This window comes from Hemicordylus capensis, chromosome 2 (assembly GCF_027244095.1).
Source record: "Hemicordylus capensis ecotype Gifberg chromosome 2, rHemCap1.1.pri, whole genome shotgun sequence".
Lineage (NCBI taxonomy): Eukaryota > Metazoa > Chordata > Lepidosauria > Squamata > Cordylidae > Hemicordylus > Hemicordylus capensis.
The window spans coordinates 414,588,777-414,607,328 of NC_069658.1; the positions used below are offsets into that span (position 1 = coordinate 414,588,777).

General features: G+C 43.8%; 1 protein-coding gene across 1 annotated transcript in view; it reads right to left on the minus strand.

Annotated features, from left to right (window-relative positions):
- Positions 1–290: 290 nt before the first annotated feature.
- RAB5B (RAB5B, member RAS oncogene family) overlaps positions 291–18,552 on the minus strand; it is a 38,325-nt gene continuing 20,063 nt past the window's right edge. The window contains exons 2-6 of the mRNA XM_053291267.1: positions 13,125–13,422; positions 9,882–10,033; positions 8,087–8,209; positions 5,084–5,177; positions 291–3,501 (exon numbers count right to left, since the gene is read on the minus strand). Coding sequence (XP_053147242.1) covers positions 3,386–3,501; positions 5,084–5,177; positions 8,087–8,209; positions 9,882–10,033; positions 13,125–13,287 — 648 coding nt within the window. The 5' untranslated portion in view covers positions 13,288–13,422 and the 3' untranslated portion in view covers positions 291–3,385. The remainder of the gene's footprint in view (positions 3,502–5,083; positions 5,178–8,086; positions 8,210–9,881; positions 10,034–13,124; positions 13,423–18,552) is intronic.

Genomic DNA, 18,552 nt, shown 5'->3' on the forward strand with positions numbered 1-18,552 from the left:
TAGATGCCCCAGTGGGCTAACTAAAGAAGCTGTCTCCTAGGCAATGTGGAGAGCATATCTTGAAGAGACGGATCTCAGGTGGCCACCTATATGGTTGGACTGGCCCTACTGACCAGATTGTGTCTCAAGAGACAACTCTGCACTTCTATCAAATGGATGAGTCAAGTTATAGCACCCTTTGTCCCTTGCAAAAAGTCATTTTACACTGGTCAAAATCCCCCCACCCCAGCTTCTATTCAGATCCAATGAAGCCACTTCTTAAATCACAATAAAGCAGCAAGTTCATCTAATACACTGATTTTTTTTGTTTACTTACATTAAATACATCGGTAAATCAGCAGTTGAATCCTGTTACCATGATTGTTATTTTAAATGCAATGTAAGAGCTTTCTCAAGCAAAAAAAAAAAAGATCAGAAGAGTAGAGTAAGTGGAAGAAAAAGGTGTTTGGGGGGGGGGGGTTAAAGTAAAAGCTGCAGTGTCCTCACTTGGTCCAGGATTGAGCCAGGAAACAGTAACAAACATTTGTAGGCAACAACTGAAGACATGAGGGTATTTGTGTGTTTAAATAGTCTTTTTGTTTTGTCATGAGCTGAGAGCAAAACAGCACCTTAGCTGTGTCGGAAGGGAAGATGGCATGCTTATTCACCTGCTCCTAGATCCTCCAGAGTGGCTGCAAATGTCACATGTGCAAAACAAAGCATGGAACTGTCAGTGAAGTAGATTTACAGTTATTCCAACCGAAGACGCAAGACTCCATTTCAGGATACAGAGCTCTGCCCCAAGAGAGTAATGGAGGTGGAGAGTCTGAAACAAAGTATGTGGAAAGTGCTGGAGTACTCCTAAAGTAATCTAGTCTTTACTAACAACCAACAACATCAGAAGCTGAATGCATGATGGTGGTAAGGAATCAGATTACTTTTTAAGAACCAAGTCTGCACTCCTGTCAACTGAATGAGGCAAGATGTTGCAGCACCTGTCACTTTTAGCTTTGAATATTTTTTACTACAGGCTTGAGGAAAGAAATCAATTTGGCTCCTTCTTTGTTTCTACTTCAATATAACCACTACCACTAGAAAGCCGTTTCAAAGGCAGCAGAAGAATACCACATGTCTATAGCAGTGCAGGAGCAAACAGTTCCAATTTGTAGTGAAAAGCAACCTTAAGTTGTAAACACATGTTGTCTGGGAGGAGATCAATCTAAACTGTACAGGGCATGGGACAGTAGATGCAAGACTAGAATACAGGTGCTAAATATGTGCAAAAATTAGAGCGTTTAAAGCCATGCCTGGATCGGGGCGGGGGGGGGGGGGGAGAAAGAGAGAGTGTGTGTAAGCATGATCTATTCCAATTGTTGCCACAGCAGGGTTTAACTATAGGGACAGACACCTGTGGGAAGCCTGCATGGGGTACACATGAGAGTATACTGTGAGATGCTCTGGCCGGTAAACAGCTGACTTGGAACCAAACCTGATCACCACCTGCAGAACTTTTTCACCTTAGAAGCTGTACTGCTGCTTGAGGCTCTAAGAATATGGGGAGGAGAGAGGAGAAGGTGCTACTGACCCCATGAAGGCCACTGTTGGAAGTAGAGCCATTACTTACAAAGATACTCAACTGCTGCTAGCTATTCAAACAGCAGAAGGCGGGTGAGAGATGGTAGCATGCTTCGTCTTACAGATCAGCACTAGTATCTACAGCGAAATTTAAAAAGCTCTTATTTTTAGCTAATAGCAGGGAAGTAAAAATCCCACAAGGAATACCCCCCCCCCTCAAATTTTACATACAAATTTGTGCTGTACTATTTACAGAGAAAATTGAACACAACAGGGCTGAGTATGTTTAATTCAAACAGTCTTCTCAAAGTTTAGACAGCCCTTGAGGTCTGACAGGCAAACACAGACGGGACTGCTCCACCACTCCAGACTACCACCCCTCAACACTGTCATAAATAGGGCAAGACTGAGTTTGTACACGAGGAGATTCCACAATGGTGTAAGGGGGAACAGTCACAAGGCAAGCAGGGTGCTCCCTGTCTGGGAAAAGGGTACAGGAAATACAGTACTGGCCCTCCTATTAGCCTCTCTTCTCCCATCTAGCATGCCATTTCTCACTCTCCTGCACATCACAGCCCCACTGCCCAAAGCTTTGCATTACATCTGCATCATTCTATCATGAAGGACAGGCCTTTCCCAGCTCCGTGAAGGATGCCATGGCCCTTCTCTTTTTGGCAACTTAGAACAAAATTCGACTACATGGACAGTGCTGTGCATACAGTATGTTACAGCCAGGTGTGGGCCGAGCAGGTAATATCAAAAGAAAACCTGGACAGGCTTCTGTACTGTAGGCCAAGAGAACAAAGAGCTTGTTCTCCTTTGCGCATTCTTGCTTCAGATAAGCTTGTCACACCTGTTTTGAGCAGAGCACAGAATATCCCTACTGGGCCTCTGATAACTGAAGTGCAGCCCACAGACCATCACCTGCAAAACACGAGGGGAGAAACAACAGTAGCCTTGTGATTTCGAACACTAGTTGTATATATCAGTTTGGATGATGGCTAAATGAGGACTGTCTCCCTCTTACTGTCCCAGCCACTAAGGCATCGATTAACTGCTATCAGAGGATTTGGGGAAACTACTTCATATACTCTATGTTCATCAACACATGATTTTTGTATTCATCCCACTGAGACCTAGGGCCACATTCATGTCACTGCAAGCAAAACACTAGTGATAGTTCAGATAAAAACTTCCTCTCCACCCAGTCACAAAAGGCTGCCCTGGAAAAAATAATTAAGGACACTGCAGCTTTTCTGAACACTGAAAATAAATGAAATAAAAAAATGAATGCAGAGAAACACCTCAGAAAAACTCAGCATTTTCTGAGGAAAACCATTAACCTTGCTCTTAAAAATGAATCTACAAGAATTAAGTTCTCCCTCGCTTGTGACCTGTCCCCACAGCATGAAACAAAAGAAAGGGAGGTGGAGGTGAAGAGAGGGTGGATGTTATAGGACTGAGAACACAGATTTTTATCAGACCAAAGACAGGGGTGCAGAGAGGGGAGGCGTATCATATGGAAGATAACAGAGCAGAGGAATCCAAGTAAGTAGGTCGCTATTTGCACCTATAATACAAAGTGAAGAAGAGTTTGTTTTGGAAGTTTAGTCCCCGGTCGGTCTATCTCCACTTTCCTTGGGGTGGTGGTAACAGACGTCTGGTGGTAGTTTCTGAAGCATTAGAAGTGCAGTTAAAACGGAGCTCTCAGGAGAAGGAAGGGGGCCGGCTTCCAAGTGTGCCGATGCTGTTATTGGAGGTGAGGTGTGGTGGAGTGGGGTGGGAATGGAGGTTATATCTTATCTCTCGCTGGCTGCTTTAACACCACCGTTTAGTTGCTACAACACTGGCTCTTGTTCTGCTGGGACTGCTCATGAAGGTCCACACCTCGATTCCGACCCACGGCACCACCTGTGCTCTGGGGTTCGCTCTTTGGCAGCTTCTTAGCTAAAGCAGGGGGAAAAGACATGTTGGTGAAGGAGGCACAGGGAATGGCAGGGAGAGAACAGCTATTTAATCCCTACACGAGGCAAAATTCTGTTTAAGAAGGGAATTTGAAATATTTTAGGATAGTATACACAAGGCAATTCTACAAGTGAGCATTCCCAACCATTCCTCGTATATATTTTCAAGACAAGCATAATATACTCAACTAGGCAATCACCAATACAAATGGCAGCACAGCACTGATCACAGTGGCATACATTGCTTATGCAAAGAAAAAAATAATGTGTGAACCAAAGGCCAAGGTCACGCAAAACCATAGTTTTCATGAGACAACCCCCCAATTCTGCATATGAAAAGGAACCCCTCCCCTCTCTTCAGCTACCATTTTGAAGATACCAGGCATCAAGGGAGCTCTTCACCATCTCACCTATTTTTAATGGTCCAAAGGATAATCTTAGCAGAGTCGTCTGCTGTGCTTGAATTGCTCTACTTTTGTACCAATATCGTTCAAGACAGGAATTCTGCAGCAGGGACTGACAAATGGCAACTGCACTGACAACACTGATGCCAGAGAGGCAGCAGAGGCACTACATATACTGAGAGAGCAGGCTTGCTTGTTGAAGTCTTGTCACAATGCTGCCATCATGGATAGATTTAAGGTAACTAAGAACAGGTGTTAAAAATGGGAAGCTAGGTCAGTATGAATTGAGAGACACCTATCAGCACTTTAACGGATTATAAAGCAAAGGAGGTACACATCACTTATCCCTCTAAATTAGATCTGGTGTTCTGCTAACCTCAGTTGACCACAGGGGTGGAGGGCATGTTTCCCTAGCTTCCCCCAAAGTCTGAATTTAAACTTGTTTACTTCATGAGTGTTTACAGAAACCTAGGCTGGAGACAGGGAATTACTAACTTAATCTGTCCTCAGCCTTTTCAATTCCCTATTATTTGCCAGCATCTGGAAAATTTGAAGTACAAGAAAGAAAGCAAGTAGAGGTGTCACCATATCAGCTATTACTAGCAACTCCTTCTGCTGGACAGAGCAAGTAGAGCAGCCTCCATTCACAGATCAGTAGAGAAGGAGAGACAACTCAGTCTGACAGAATACACTCAGGTAAACAGTCAGGAAAAGTGCCCAGAATGTGACTGGCTTCCTCCCTCTTGCAGCCCCATCCAATCACTCTTTCACTCTGTTGATGAGGGAAATCCCTAACCTGGTTATTTGCCTGGTTGGGGATTTCTTTGCCCAACTGGGTGAATGAGCAGCCTGCACATTTCACTTACAGCTGGGGAGGGGCCAGAAGATAGCAAGAGCAAGAGAGCAAGCAGGTAACAATGTAATTGCAGCTCACTCTCTGCTCCACCATCTCATTAGATGAACATTTGCAAAATGCTTCTTGTTCTCTGCCCCCACCATTTGCATTTACCAGAACAGGCAAAAAAAGCAGTATCTGGTATAATATTGGCATCAATCGATGGCTGTTGGGTAACAACTTTAGAAATCAAGAGGTCGTGAGTCTCAATGCCCAACTTGATGTAAAACTGCAGGAGCTAACTAATGGAATGTCTTAGGAGTTACCTATTGCCAGGAAGAGATCATTAACATTCATTGCTGTCTTGGCTGATGTCTCCATAAACAATAAACTGTTGTCATCTGCATAGGCCTGGGCCTCCTACAAGAGAATCAGACACAAGAAGCAGAACATTACACGTTTTGGATAAGACAGAATGAACTGCGAAGAGAGCCAGTGTGGTGTAGTGATTAGAGTGCTGGACTAGAATTGGGGAGACCCGAGTTCAAATCCCCATTCAGCCATGAAACTAGCTGGGTGACTATGGGCCAGTCACTTCTCTCTCAGCCTAACCTACTTCACAGGGTTGTTGTGAAAGAGAAACTCAAGTATGTAGTACACCGCTCTGGGCTCCTGGGAGGAAGAGAAGGATATAAATGTCAACAACAACAACAACAACAGGGCAGGCAGGTTTGTTCAATTTTCACGAAAAATACACAATGAAGTAACCCAAGGATGAAGTATTCTGTTCAGCTCTGAATAAAGTGAGCCTGGGAAATTGACTAGGGAAAAGGAGACAGGAACTTGATAGAAGCCTGCCAGGATGTTTCTAACCAACCTGTTTTTGAAGTGCAATTCATAACTCCAAGTCAGACCTGCACAACAGACGGTCTGGGGCCAGATCCACAGAGATGTTTCTGCTGGCCTACAGATAGGAATATCCAACAGTAGGAGCCGTGACGCGTTCTTGGCCTGCCTTGCTGATGGGCAGCTGCGGTTAAATGCAGTTGGCTGCTTGAGACCAGATGCCCTCTCCCTCTGGGCTGGAACACACTGACACCATCCTTCACCCCTTCCTCCTCCTCACTTTTATCCCCTGACTCCAACCTGGGCTCGGCATGCACCCAGGTGCCCCACTAACTGAGCAGAGAAAGGGCCTATTTTCTGACCATGATTCTTGATTGAAGTTGTGGGTCCCATGAGAAGAGATCCATATGGAACAAATCATTGCTTTCATTAATATTTAATTGTAATGTAAATTAATGCACTGAAAATTTACCTCAGCACACCAAGGCATGGGGTGTCTCTGGCCCACCAAGGCTTTTGAGTTGTGTAGGCCTTCTCTAAGTGGATCACAAAATCTGACATGTATGCGTGTGTGTGGATGTCATGTTAGATGCAAGTAGCTTTCCAAGGTTGCAGTCCTGCAAGTCTTAGCTAAGAGTAAATGGTAACTGATCCAGAGTACTATCTTAGATTCACAATTCACTGTTTATGTGGGAATGGAAAACTGTTCTTTTAATGCTGCCCCACTTCAAAAATCTACATAAGACAAAGGAAGCTGTGTGGTTTCTCTTTACAGGGAAAGACCCTGTGAGAATACCAATCAAAGAGTTAGAGGATCTGACTATACCATGGCTCTACCCTATCAATTATTTTGTATTCCCTACAGTCCATCGATGAAGGGCATATGCAGCCTCTGAGTTATCGGTGTGTAAATATGATAAAGGCACAGTTAAGATCAAATGGGCATCTTGTGCCAGAGTTTCCCAACACTGTATAATCAAAGTTGTCTATGTTCTACCTTTGTGCCAGGTACAATATAGATTTGTGGTTTGGGAAGACTCAGCTTTTGATTACTAAAAGCAAGTCACTATTTATTTATTTCTTCCTTCAATTTCTACACACACACACCCTTCCAAAAATGGCTCAGGGTGGTTTATACAGAGAAATAAACCAACAAGATAAATAAAATGGATCCCTGTCCCCAAAGGGCTCACAATCTAAAAAGAAACATAAGATAGACACCAGCAACAGTCACTGGAGGTACTGTGCTGGGGGTGGATAGGGCCAGTTACTCTCCCCCTGCTAAATAAAGAGAATCACCATGTTAAAAGGTGCTTCTTTACCAAGTTAGTAGGGTACCTACTAGCCCTGTAGATGTGGCAAACATTTGCAGGAAGATGAAGGCTGTGACCACTAAATGCTCAAACCAACAGAACCTTGATCTGGCTCCAGACCAAGGTGTGAAGGCAACAGGTTTTTTTTAAAAAGAAGTATAACCAGTACACCAAAGAGATTATTTTGGGGTAGGGTGGGGAATAGTACTGTTACTACTGGAATTCATAGATTCAACGATGTTCATAGAGAAAATATCACCAGGCCTGGTAGCTCCAAAGTTATTGCTCCCACTTCCTGGCAATACATGCAAGCATGGCAGCTGAAGTGTGTGCCATTATGTGCATGTGACCTGCCTCTAGAAATTTGTGCCTGTAGCAGTGAATACACATGCCAGATGCCACCATTCCTACCCAGCTGCATCCACAAGCTTGCTTCATAGAGGCCTGATATCATCCTGAAACTAGTTCTAATTCTAAATTAATTCTAAAATAAGATGGAGGAAATTTACCTACAAAATTCTAGCCTCTCCCTATTGTTCACATGACACTTTGCTTTACACAATGAATAATTCTACCTTTCCAAAATACATCATAATCTACAAGAGACCAAATATTGCCTTATATGCATTTTGCATATTCTAACAGTTTTTAATGTTTCTGGTATAGACTATCAGTTCTAGATGCAATGGATTCTTTTTCCAATCAGAAGTTACCTCTTACCTTACATGCTTTGCCACATCTGAAAGATGTACAGATTGTACCAAGGGCCTTACTGTTAATAAAATCTTTCAATACTATTTTCCTGAACTATGGAGGTTCACAGAAGCTTCTACATGGGCAAAGCAGCTTCCCAACTGCACATTCTAGAACTTGTACAGGACCATATCTCAGTGAAGGACACATGCTTTGCAAGCAGACTCAGTATAAGTCCAGTTCAACTAGAGTCAGCTCTACCCCTCAGACGACCACAAATGAAATAATGAAGATCATGTGGAAAGATGTCCGAGTCTCAATTGGCCAGCTAGGGGAATCCTCAATTTCTCCTCTTAACAAAAGAGAGGAATTAGTACTAAAAGAATAGGTGTGGGTTGCAGAAGTCAAATCAGGCAGGATTCTTGCTATCCAGAATGGGCACTCACACAGCCACAGGGCTTGAGAAACTCTACTTACTTCATATTCTACCATGCGCTTGTTGGCAAGATCAGCCTTGTTTCCTGCTAAGGCTATGACAATGTTAGGGCTAGCTTGCCGCTGGAGTTCTTTCACCCATGTCTTTGCTCGTGCAAATGTTTCCTACCAATGAAAAAGCCAAAATATTAGGAATGCAGACAAAAAATAAAGAGACTTCCTATTTGCTACCAGTTCTGTCCCACATCTCAGAAAGGCACAGAAATAAAGACCTTTCCCATCAATGAAAGATACCAAGCATATCCTTTACACAAAGAAATGAGCCAAATGAGAAATCCCAGCAGCCCTTTCATTTATGTATACACTGTGTGAAACCAGGGCAAATCATGGTTTACTGCAACATGCACAAACTATACAGGAAGCAAGGAAATGAGCTTTGCCTCTCACATGTTACAGCGATCACCACACGCACATGGGGCACGGACAAGAATAACCCTTTTATCAGAGGTCCACAATATTCCTGCTTAGTATAAGCTGGAGAGAAAGAGTGAGACTTGCTATTGTAGCACTTGGTGGCAGAGATGCTCAGAATGCCATGCCCACCCAATGCCAAAACAGGTCCCAAATTCCCCCTCTGGCTTTGAAGCTTAGGCTGGTTGCTGGGTTGCAGGAACACATCAAGCACCTCGCCCACCCAATGGAAAAATAAGCCCCTGTCCCTCTTCCACAGCTCAGAGTAAGCAACTGGTGAGGGGGTGGGCAGGGATCAACCCTGCAGTTGCACAGGATTTGCAAAGTCTTTCACAGTATAGTACATACAACTGCAGGGATATTTCCTGACCCATCCCCTCCAGCTGTACAGCATAACCCTATACCTGGGAGTGAGAGACATTGAACTGAATAAGTAGTCCGTATTCAGTTCAATGAGTCTCACTCCCGGGTAAGTATATAGCAATCCTATGCAAACTTACCCCAAAGGAAGTCACACTAAATGACTTACTGGATTTACATATTGGCAGAGTCCTGGCTACCAATGCTAACCAAAAATATGTGGAGTCATGCTCTTTACCCATAACATGTGAGCTAGCCCCAAGGCGAAACCAAATTAAAGGCAAAAAACTGGCTATGCTTTTTCTGCACAGGTCCAGCTTTACTTAGAATCCATCACATGGTAGAAGAAACCCAGTAACAAGAGACAAGACAGTCAGTGTAACAGCAAGACCAAATTAGAGGCAGCAATTCCTAATCATGCAATGACAGAGGGACAGGAGTTTCATAAATACAAGTGTGAACCCATCCCAACATTGGCTACTATAAAGATTTCCTCCAGTGCAGTGTCCAGCCTATAATCCAATACACAATACAATGATTTTGAAGTAACCTCCATTGAACTCAAAAGTACTTTCTGACCAGGCTTGCTCAGAAGTTACATATCTATAGAGCAATCTGCCTTCCAAAATAACCTGACCTCTATGTTTTGCTTGCTCCTGATCAAAGCACAGACCAGAATCTGCAACCTTCAGAAAATAGGTAAGTAAAGAAGTTACTTCACAGCAGAGGTTTTATGTAGACAAGACAATCCTCTGGTCAGGCAAGGGTCTTGCTTGTCAATAACACCACATTAAAAAGGTGTCCACAAAGTTTCTAAGCAATTATTACCCATCACATTTAAATCTTTAGATGGCCCTGTCTTCAATCTCCCTGTAAGGTGAGCTCAAAAGGAACTTGAAGGGTTAAAATACTTAAACTGTCGAGATCATATGATACCTCCAAACGACTGACTCTGACCTTGAGACTGCCCACCCTCCCCACTAGTTAATGAACAGTGCAGGCTTACCTGGTTGGTTATGTCATACACCACAATGGCAGCTTGAGCTCCTCTGTAATACATGGGAGCCAAACTGTGATATCTTTCCTGGCCAGCAGTGTCCCAGATCTCAAACTTTACTGTTGTGTCATCTAGGCAGACAGATTGTGTGAGGAAGGCCGCTGTGAACAAGAAGGTGGACATGAGTTCACCAAAACAGGTGTGTTTAGCCTTAACACATCAGAATTCACTGCAGTCATTGAGGTTTTGCTATTGTGAACTAGGCACATGACCATCGAGAGAAAGAGCATCAAATATTAGTTCTCAAGTAAATAGACTGTTAGAAAGGCCAAACACAAAATGGGGTAACAGAAGGTACACAGCTATACACAAGGTGTGTACTAAGCCTTTCCCCCTGCAAACAGTTTTCTCTGCAAATAACTAGTGTCAGGGCTAGCTTACAGAGGTAGAGAAGTTATGTGGATCAGCCTCCATGGGATTCAGCACTTCAGACTGCGCTGGGAAGGAACATGTTTGATTACTTTGTACATGCAAAATGGCATGCCTATAGAAAAGTAGCATATTCCTCTTCCACCCTGTCCCTACTTTTTACTGGATGTTATGTCCGTCTCTCCTCACCAGTATAAGTTATGGGAGAAGAATCCAATTAGAGGTCTCTTAATTAAATCCACAAGCCCCATGCCCCAACTCCCAATTTTAGCTAATATGCCCCATTTCGTAACCATTAATGGGGTAAACGAGTGCATCACAAAAGGTAAGGGGACTGGATCCCTAATAATTCAACCACTGCACTCAACCACGCTCTAGAAGAGTTGGTAGTGGTGGCATTGATGACTGTTGCCGATGCCACATGCACCTTCTTAAGGTAGGAAAGCACTTAATTGATCATGCCCCTCAGTAGTTAGAATCACCCCGACACCATCTGGGTGACCAGAGTGTCAATATGGGGTACTGCCTGGAGGGAAGTCAAATCCTGGAGCAGGGAACAGTGTTTTCTGGGATAGCTGCCTACTGGCCTAGAGGAGGCTGGTTGCTACCATTTTGCCAGCATGACCTTACGAAAGCTGCTGGGGAAGGGGACCGTAGGAGATGGGGAGCCGGCATTGGGGAATACATTTTGATCCAGATTGGTAGCCTCTTGTTCTGACTCTGCCAGGCCCACATCATGGATGGCTCTTTTAGCTTTCGCTAATAGGATATTGAAATCAGAGGATGAAAAAAGGCGAACAAATAGTGTAGATGTTATAATGTTATGTATGTTGGATGTTATGTATGTTGGATTTTATAGAACTGTGTTGCTTTGTATGTTATTGCTTGTAAGCCACCCTGAGTCCTATGGGAGTAGGGCAACATATGAATCTAACTAACTAACTAGATGGCTGAGCTACCTCCTCCCCCGATAGTTCCCCTTCTTGCGTGTCAGACGCATCTGGATGAGGGTGTGTGAATCAGGGTTGGACTCTGGTTCTGATGTTGACTTGATAGGCACCTGGTCTCTAGACTTTAGGCTTGGCCAGTAGAGGGGGAGGCACTATAGGTAGGCTAGACTGGGGTAGATGGGGAGGTGGTGCAGGAGGGGTGGTAAGTTGGGTGCGCAAGGATTGGATTGAAGAGGGAAGGGATGTTTGGGAGGGGAGGGAGAATCATAAGAGGAAGAATGATGTATTTTCCTTTTATGTTTGGCCCCCAATTTTTTCTAGGAAAAGGACACACTCAGATGGTGGAATAGCTTCCCTCCGTGGCCTAGAGCCAGGAGAGGAAGACGGCAATCATTTTCTGGGTAGTCTGGGTCTCAAGGTGGCATTGCAGGTGGCAAGTTTAAGGCACTGTGTGGCTGAGCCAGCCTCCCCCATAAGCAGTCTTAGCCAATCAGCTACATTAGGTGGCACAGTCAATACCAGCCCTGGGACAGGGTTTGCGGGGTTATGTACTGGGATCTGTGGTTTGCTGCTCAGGCCTGCTGGTGGAGCATCCAGTGGCGTTCCCAGAAAAGCCTCCATAGGTGAAGCTGAGTTTTGGTCACCAGCAGGTTAATTTGGCTTGTCTGGCCCAGTTGAGGCCTAGTCATCCTTCACATGAGCATTGGATTTTTTTGGGGGGGGGCAGCACAGATCAGCCGGTTCCCCCTTGACACCAATCACCCCAGATACGATGTTACTGGATGCCAGGGAATTGCCCACAGGGCCCTGGCCATCCACCCCCTTTTTGCCGCTCTGCGCTGTGTCGCTTTTCGGGCATGGTTTGTGTGCCGCATAAATCTTTAATAACTGGGGGTCTAGGCGCCTCCTGGCAGCAGGAAGTTAAAATTACAATGATGTCAGTCCTGTTTTCTGAGCATGCACCATACTTAACCCATAATGATGAGTTCCAGCACAGTGGGGGAAATTGCCCTAACAGGAGACAGACATGCAGATATGAAATATAGGATGGCTGGTGGTAGTAGCACTTCAAAGACTGGGTTCTAAGTATTCAGAAGGGTTTGAGAAAATATGTATGTGTGTTCACAGCCCCCAATACCACTCTGTGTATTACTATATCAAGCCTTTTAAGGTGCATGCATGGAGGCTTTTGAGAGCTACTAGAATTATAAACAGTTACGTGGACCACAAAAAAGTTCACAATCACTTGTGATAAATGTACAAGTTCAACCGTTTTAAAGAATATCTTGCTTTAAAGTCAATTCTGAAAACCAGGGAAGGTTTCATTGTGCTGTGTAACACTAGATGAAGCAAAAAAAGACTGGGCAGTATGGCACAATTTTTTTTAAAAAAGTGATTAAGATAAAATGAATTTTCTCTTTTCTTTCCAAAGCAATACTGACTAAAATGGCTTACTGAAATACAACTACTGTATTGGCTGCTCAATGTATTCTAACAATATCAGAATATGGTCAGTGCAATAACGTTTAAAGAGATTACACTTAAAGAGCTGATTTTGTGTTGAAGTCTGCTAGATCTCTTTCCATCCCCATGGGCAGCCGAACCTTGAGGCTAGCTGCTTTTCAGAGAATATGCTCAGCTGGTAGAATATGGATATCCCATTTATCAACTGAAGCCTTTGAAGGGGTTCTGAAAGCAGCAAGTTTACACCTTTGGGTGAAGGCAACTGGAAGGGCTCTATGCAAGAAAGTGGATGGCTGTGTTCCTATGGAGAGTACAAATACAGATAAGCTGGGGTCTAAGGGTGCTTCTCAAAAGTTTAGACTGTGGATTTCTCTCCCAGGGAGGACAAATGCTTGAAAAATGCACTTACCACCTATGGTGCTCTCCTGGTATTCGTGGAACTGTCCCTTGACAAAACGCAGCACCAGGCTGGACTTGCCTACTGCTGATTCGCCCAGTAGTACTAGCTTGAACTGACAGATCTTGCTGGCTTGTGACTGACCATTCGGCCTGGCAGCTCCTCTGCTGGTCATGACCTGTATTCCAAGAGCAGCCTGTGCCCCAGCCAATGCAAAAACCTACCAGCCACTGACCAGACCTTTTCAGCACAGGAGGCTTTGGACTGGAACAGAACGACAACTTTTTCCAACAAGAGTAAACAGCTCCTTCTGGAATGAGAGAAGAAATATTAGTCAATGTGCTGGACAAGCAAAAGGCACTGTGACCACAACACAACAGGACTGAGCAGTAAGCCAACTTCGGCAAAGACTGAGTAACAAGGAAACAAGACTCAAAACTGGCCTTGGTTCCATCACTTGTGAGGGGGTGAGGAGAGAAGCAGTCCTGCCATAAGGCGACTCGTGAGAAGAGCATTCCTTCTAACAGAGGAATATCCAAGCAGGGAATATTTAGCCCACATTAAGCACAGTAATCAGATGCCCTGAGGCCATACAATCCACGGTTACCCTACACTCAGAAGGAAATGAGTCAGATTCCCAGTATCACTACATTTTACTTGAAGAACAATTCAGGGAGGGGAATGCCGAACTCCAAGAACTTACTGCACACAAGTTTGTTTGTTTTTAAAGTTTAGTTCAGAACAAGCCAGCCTGCTGTCCAAGTGAGCCTTAGCGACAAAACACTTTGAGATTCAGTGAAGCTCTGTGATCAATGAGTCAGCAACTCCTGCAGATATCTTCTTGCTTACATTCCTTAAGATGTAGCAAGCAGCTCCTGGACTGGAATGCTTATGACATGTGGTACCAAGAGCCAGAGCTCAAGGGGTAACACCTCTGAGCTGGCCCAGAATGGTGCATTACAACAGTGCTTGGTATCTCAGTTTCACCATGAGCTCAGGCCAGGCTGTTTAAGGCCTATAAGCAGCTGTCAGTTGACAAGCTACATGTTTTGCTTGCTTCCCTTCCCTTCCCTTCGCCCCAGGTGAGTATTCCTTCATCTCATAGGCCTGCTTTACAGATTAATTTTTACACTGGAAAAAGTGAGCTTCATAACATCCAGGGGTGGAAATTTCAACTCCTTAGGTGTCCAGATGATTAGAGGCACTTGAGAATTTACCCCGTCGTAAAATATAAATGGCAGAATGAGTGGCCTACATCCAAAGCCAAGAGTTGCTTCCATGTGTACACGGAGGAGGAGAAAGATTTTCTCCTCTCTGCAGCTGACTAGGCCTCCTGAAAATATGTCCCTGAGAGTGTGGAACTTTAAAACTTTGAGAGAAACAATCTATATTCTCACTGTAAGGTTAAGTGGCTTCTTTCTAAAAATCAACAAGACCAAAACAGTTATTGATACTTAACTGAAATCACAACCTACATAAAAAGCCTTCACAAGTTTCCAGACTAGCCACCTGTGACATAAGCTTTTCATGTGGATTGTGATTTCAATCTGGAACACTTTCAAACAAGTACATACACAAAAAAGCAGCATCCGATGCCCTCATTCTTAGGAATCCTCAACTACACTACAGGTGGCCCTCATTAATTGCGAGGTTCCATTCCCACCAATTTCCATGGATAACAAAACCAAAAACATGAATAAAGAAACCTTAACCCTGTGTGGATTGGAGAAAATGTGCTGAAAATCACAAGAAAAAGCAGAGGAAGCAGAAGTAAGCACAGTAGTTTGCTCTCTAGCTTTTCAGCAATGCCCCCAAGTTTCCAAATCCTCTGATTTTTGTTCTTTTCAAGGTTGTTCCCCCACCCTGCCAGAGAAGAGCCACAAAATAGCTCAGCACTACAAAATGGCAGCAGGAAATGACATCAGCAGTCATTTCTGGCATCTTTGCCTTGTGAATAAAGAAACTGGGTCCCTATGACCCAACTGTGGATATGCAAAACCATGGGTACTGGGATTGTGAGTAATGAGGGTCACCTGTACTAGCCTTTCAAAAGTAGTATGATTTGGCCAGGTGGATGGCAAAACCAACTGCCAATGGTGCCTCCAATTGCATGCCAAAAACAATCAGGTGCCAAGCTTGCTGCCAGATTAGTCTCCCCTCAAGAGCTTTAAATACAGCAAAAGCCGAAATCTGGCTGGAAACATTATCTAGAATTCACAGAAGTATTCTACAAGTCGAATGCTAAATAGTTCTGCTATTCATCCTATCTAAGGCTGCCTGATGAAGAGGCAAATTATCTCTGTTCCATGCAAGATCTTGGTGCATATTGCAAAGTTAAGCCAGGGACAGACATTATCTGGTAGCAAATAAAATTATACAAAGCAAATTACTACGCATTTAAGGTTCCTCATGCTGAGTCTGCTAAATGAGGGAAATGCTTCCTTCCTTCCTTTCCCAAGGTCTCTTTTAAAGAAAGCAGTTGGACAGGATGCCTGCAAGACTATTGCTCAAGTTTCATGGGAAGAGCCCTATGCATTTCTAGAGAAAAGTCCTGCACAGCTGGCACTGGCCTGTTTAGGGAAGCTTGCTAAAGTGACGCACTGTACTTTGTTTTATGCAGAGATCCTCAATTACAAAAGTGTTCTAAAATGCAACTAGAATTGCCAAGTGTGTCCAGCAGTCCTTTCATGAACATACAGAACTGTAAACTGCATGCTAATAATTTTCCACCACCCAAAATGATTGTACAGTGTAGAGATTCAGATATACCTCTTTCCAAAAGTAATGGAGATTTTAAGACTAACAAAGGGATCATGCAATTAAAAAAAATTATAGCAATATGCACTGACAGTTTCCCTTAGCAGAAAACTGTAGGAACCCAGAATTTCTAGGTAATGAGCTTCTGTCACTGACATTAGGTTCCCTATTTTGAAACAAAGACAGAGCTAAGATAGGGAACTTTTTTCACAAGACGCTTTGCCCCTTGCCCGGCAAAAAGGGGACTTTGTTGTGGCAGTCCTTCAGAGGACACGTGCATAGGGCAAAAATGTTCACCTTCTCTTAAAAGTGACAAAAGCCACTTTGAATTGGATGCTGCAATACAGTGCTCAGTGCAATTCCTCCTTCTCTGGGTACATGCTTCGCCAAGAGAGGGGGAACAACTGAAATTTCACAACAAAAGGCCATTTCTGTAGGGAAGTATTATTTCAGAGAAAACTTTGTGCATACACTCCCAAATGGCAAACAGCTCCTTCTCTCAAATATGCACTTTGAATATTCAACACAGCCTTACTGGGAACCATGCTGGTATGAAATTTTGCAGTATTTGTAGTCTGATGTACATTCCCAGTTATGAGGTCAGCAGGGATGAAGAACAATCTTTTTGCCTGTGTTCAGACACCACCTTCTGGTTACCTCCAAAAGTCACTGCTTTTCATTCACAATAGCCATATTCTAAACAAGCATCTCTAATATGCTTCATGTTGTATATTGAAGAATTCTTCTTGGTTTTACTTCTTCCTAAAACCAGAAGGCATTCACTTTCCACAAACCAAGTGCTCCCCTTCTCAACATTTTAAGAATCGAGTAAAGAAATTAACAATCTCAGCTAATTAGGTAACATGCCATTACTAGCTTTTCAGCAACGTTTTCTCCAGAGACAATACGAAACTAATCCTCAGACCATTCTGTGGATTGCCTTATTCTTCCTTCAAGCATTTTCATTGTAAGCTTTATTGTTCATCAGAAATATTTTGCAGTAATTTTTATTTAGCAACTCTGACAATTCTATGTAACAAGCTGCTCAAGGGAATCTCACTGAATGGATTCACATCCTGAAGTCTTTTCCACATGGCAGTAATGATTTAGGGAAGCGATATCCTTCCTTTCCTCCTGTTTGCATGGCAAACTCAAAGGTCACTCTCCTATGCAGTTTAATCAAGCAGCTTTAGAAGTGACCCGATTCAAAGGCAGCACATAATTTTCCAAAAGGAGAAGGTATGGGGTACTGAATCCCAAAACTGGCAGAACAAAACATCTTTAGCCACAGTTCGAAGTTTATAGCCAAATTCCAGTTAGATGAAAGATACAAAACAGGAAATGTGTTTGACTGGAAGAATAAACTGAGTTGAAAAGTCTTCAGAAAAAATGTAAAGACGACTAAACTAATGACAACAGGTACAGCACCAGCCTCAGAATTGATAATGAAGATATTGAAATGGTGGATAGCTTCTGCCTTTAGGATCGACCATCAACAGTGATCCAGCAGTCAAGAAATACGCCGCAGACTAGCACGTGGTAGGGTTGCAAAGAAGGTCTTGGAAAGGATATTTAGATGTTGTGATGTGTCTATACCTACAAATATTAGAATCATTTGAACAATGGTTTTCCCCGTGACACTCTATGGATGCAAAAGCTGGACTTTGAAGAAGCAAGATAGAAGTATTGATGCTTTTGAACTTTGGTGCTGGAGACTTTGCGGACACCACAGACAGCCAGGACAAACAAATGGATCATAGAACAAATAAACCAGAATTTTCACTTGAGACACAAATGACCAGGCTCAAACTATCATACTTTGGATACATTATGCGGGGATCCAACTCCCTTGTGAAGCCCATAATGCTGGGAAAAGTTGAAGGAAAAGAAACATTGGTAGACTTACCGTGAAGGGTTCTTTTTCAAGTATGGGGAGGGCATCCTTCACACGATGGGTTGTCAGTCACTGCATGCTCTGAGACAGGGCCAATAGGATTTGAGCACGATCGTTACTTCCCCTGCCGAACCCTAGCTTACCCAGTTCTGGTCTGTAGAGCGATCAGCAGTCTCTATAACTCAGAAGGAAGTAGAAAAGGTAGAAAGGTAAACAAAGCCAAGGCCCATAATGGCCCCTCAGGAAATACAAGTCTGAGAAGAAGAAAAAGTGATAGATTGATTCTATGCACCCTAGGAGTTGTGCCGCCACCCCGAAAAACTCCCCACCCAAGCATCCGAGGGCGGGCCGGATGCCCTCCCCATACTTGAAAAAGAACCCTTCACGGTAAGTCTACCAATGTTTCTTTTTCCACGTATGGGGAGGGCATCCTTCACACGATGGGACATATCCAAGCTAAATGTGTGTGGGAGGGTAACGGATGCCAAGGTTTCCCCCGGCTAGACCTCCAACACCTTTTGTAGGACCGTGCGTCCCAGAGCTGCCAGCGGTTGATGAAATGAGGGAATCTTGTAATGTTTCACGAAGGGTGACAAGGAAGACCATGCTGCTGCTTTACAGATGTCTTCCACCGGTACCCTAGCCAAGAAGGCCGCCGATGCCGAAGCACTCCTAGTTGAATGCGCCGTGATTCCAGAAGGTATGGGCAGATGTAGGGACTCATATGCCAACGCAATAGTGGTTCTTATCCACCGTGCTAAAGCATCCTTAGAAGCCTTGAAACCTAAC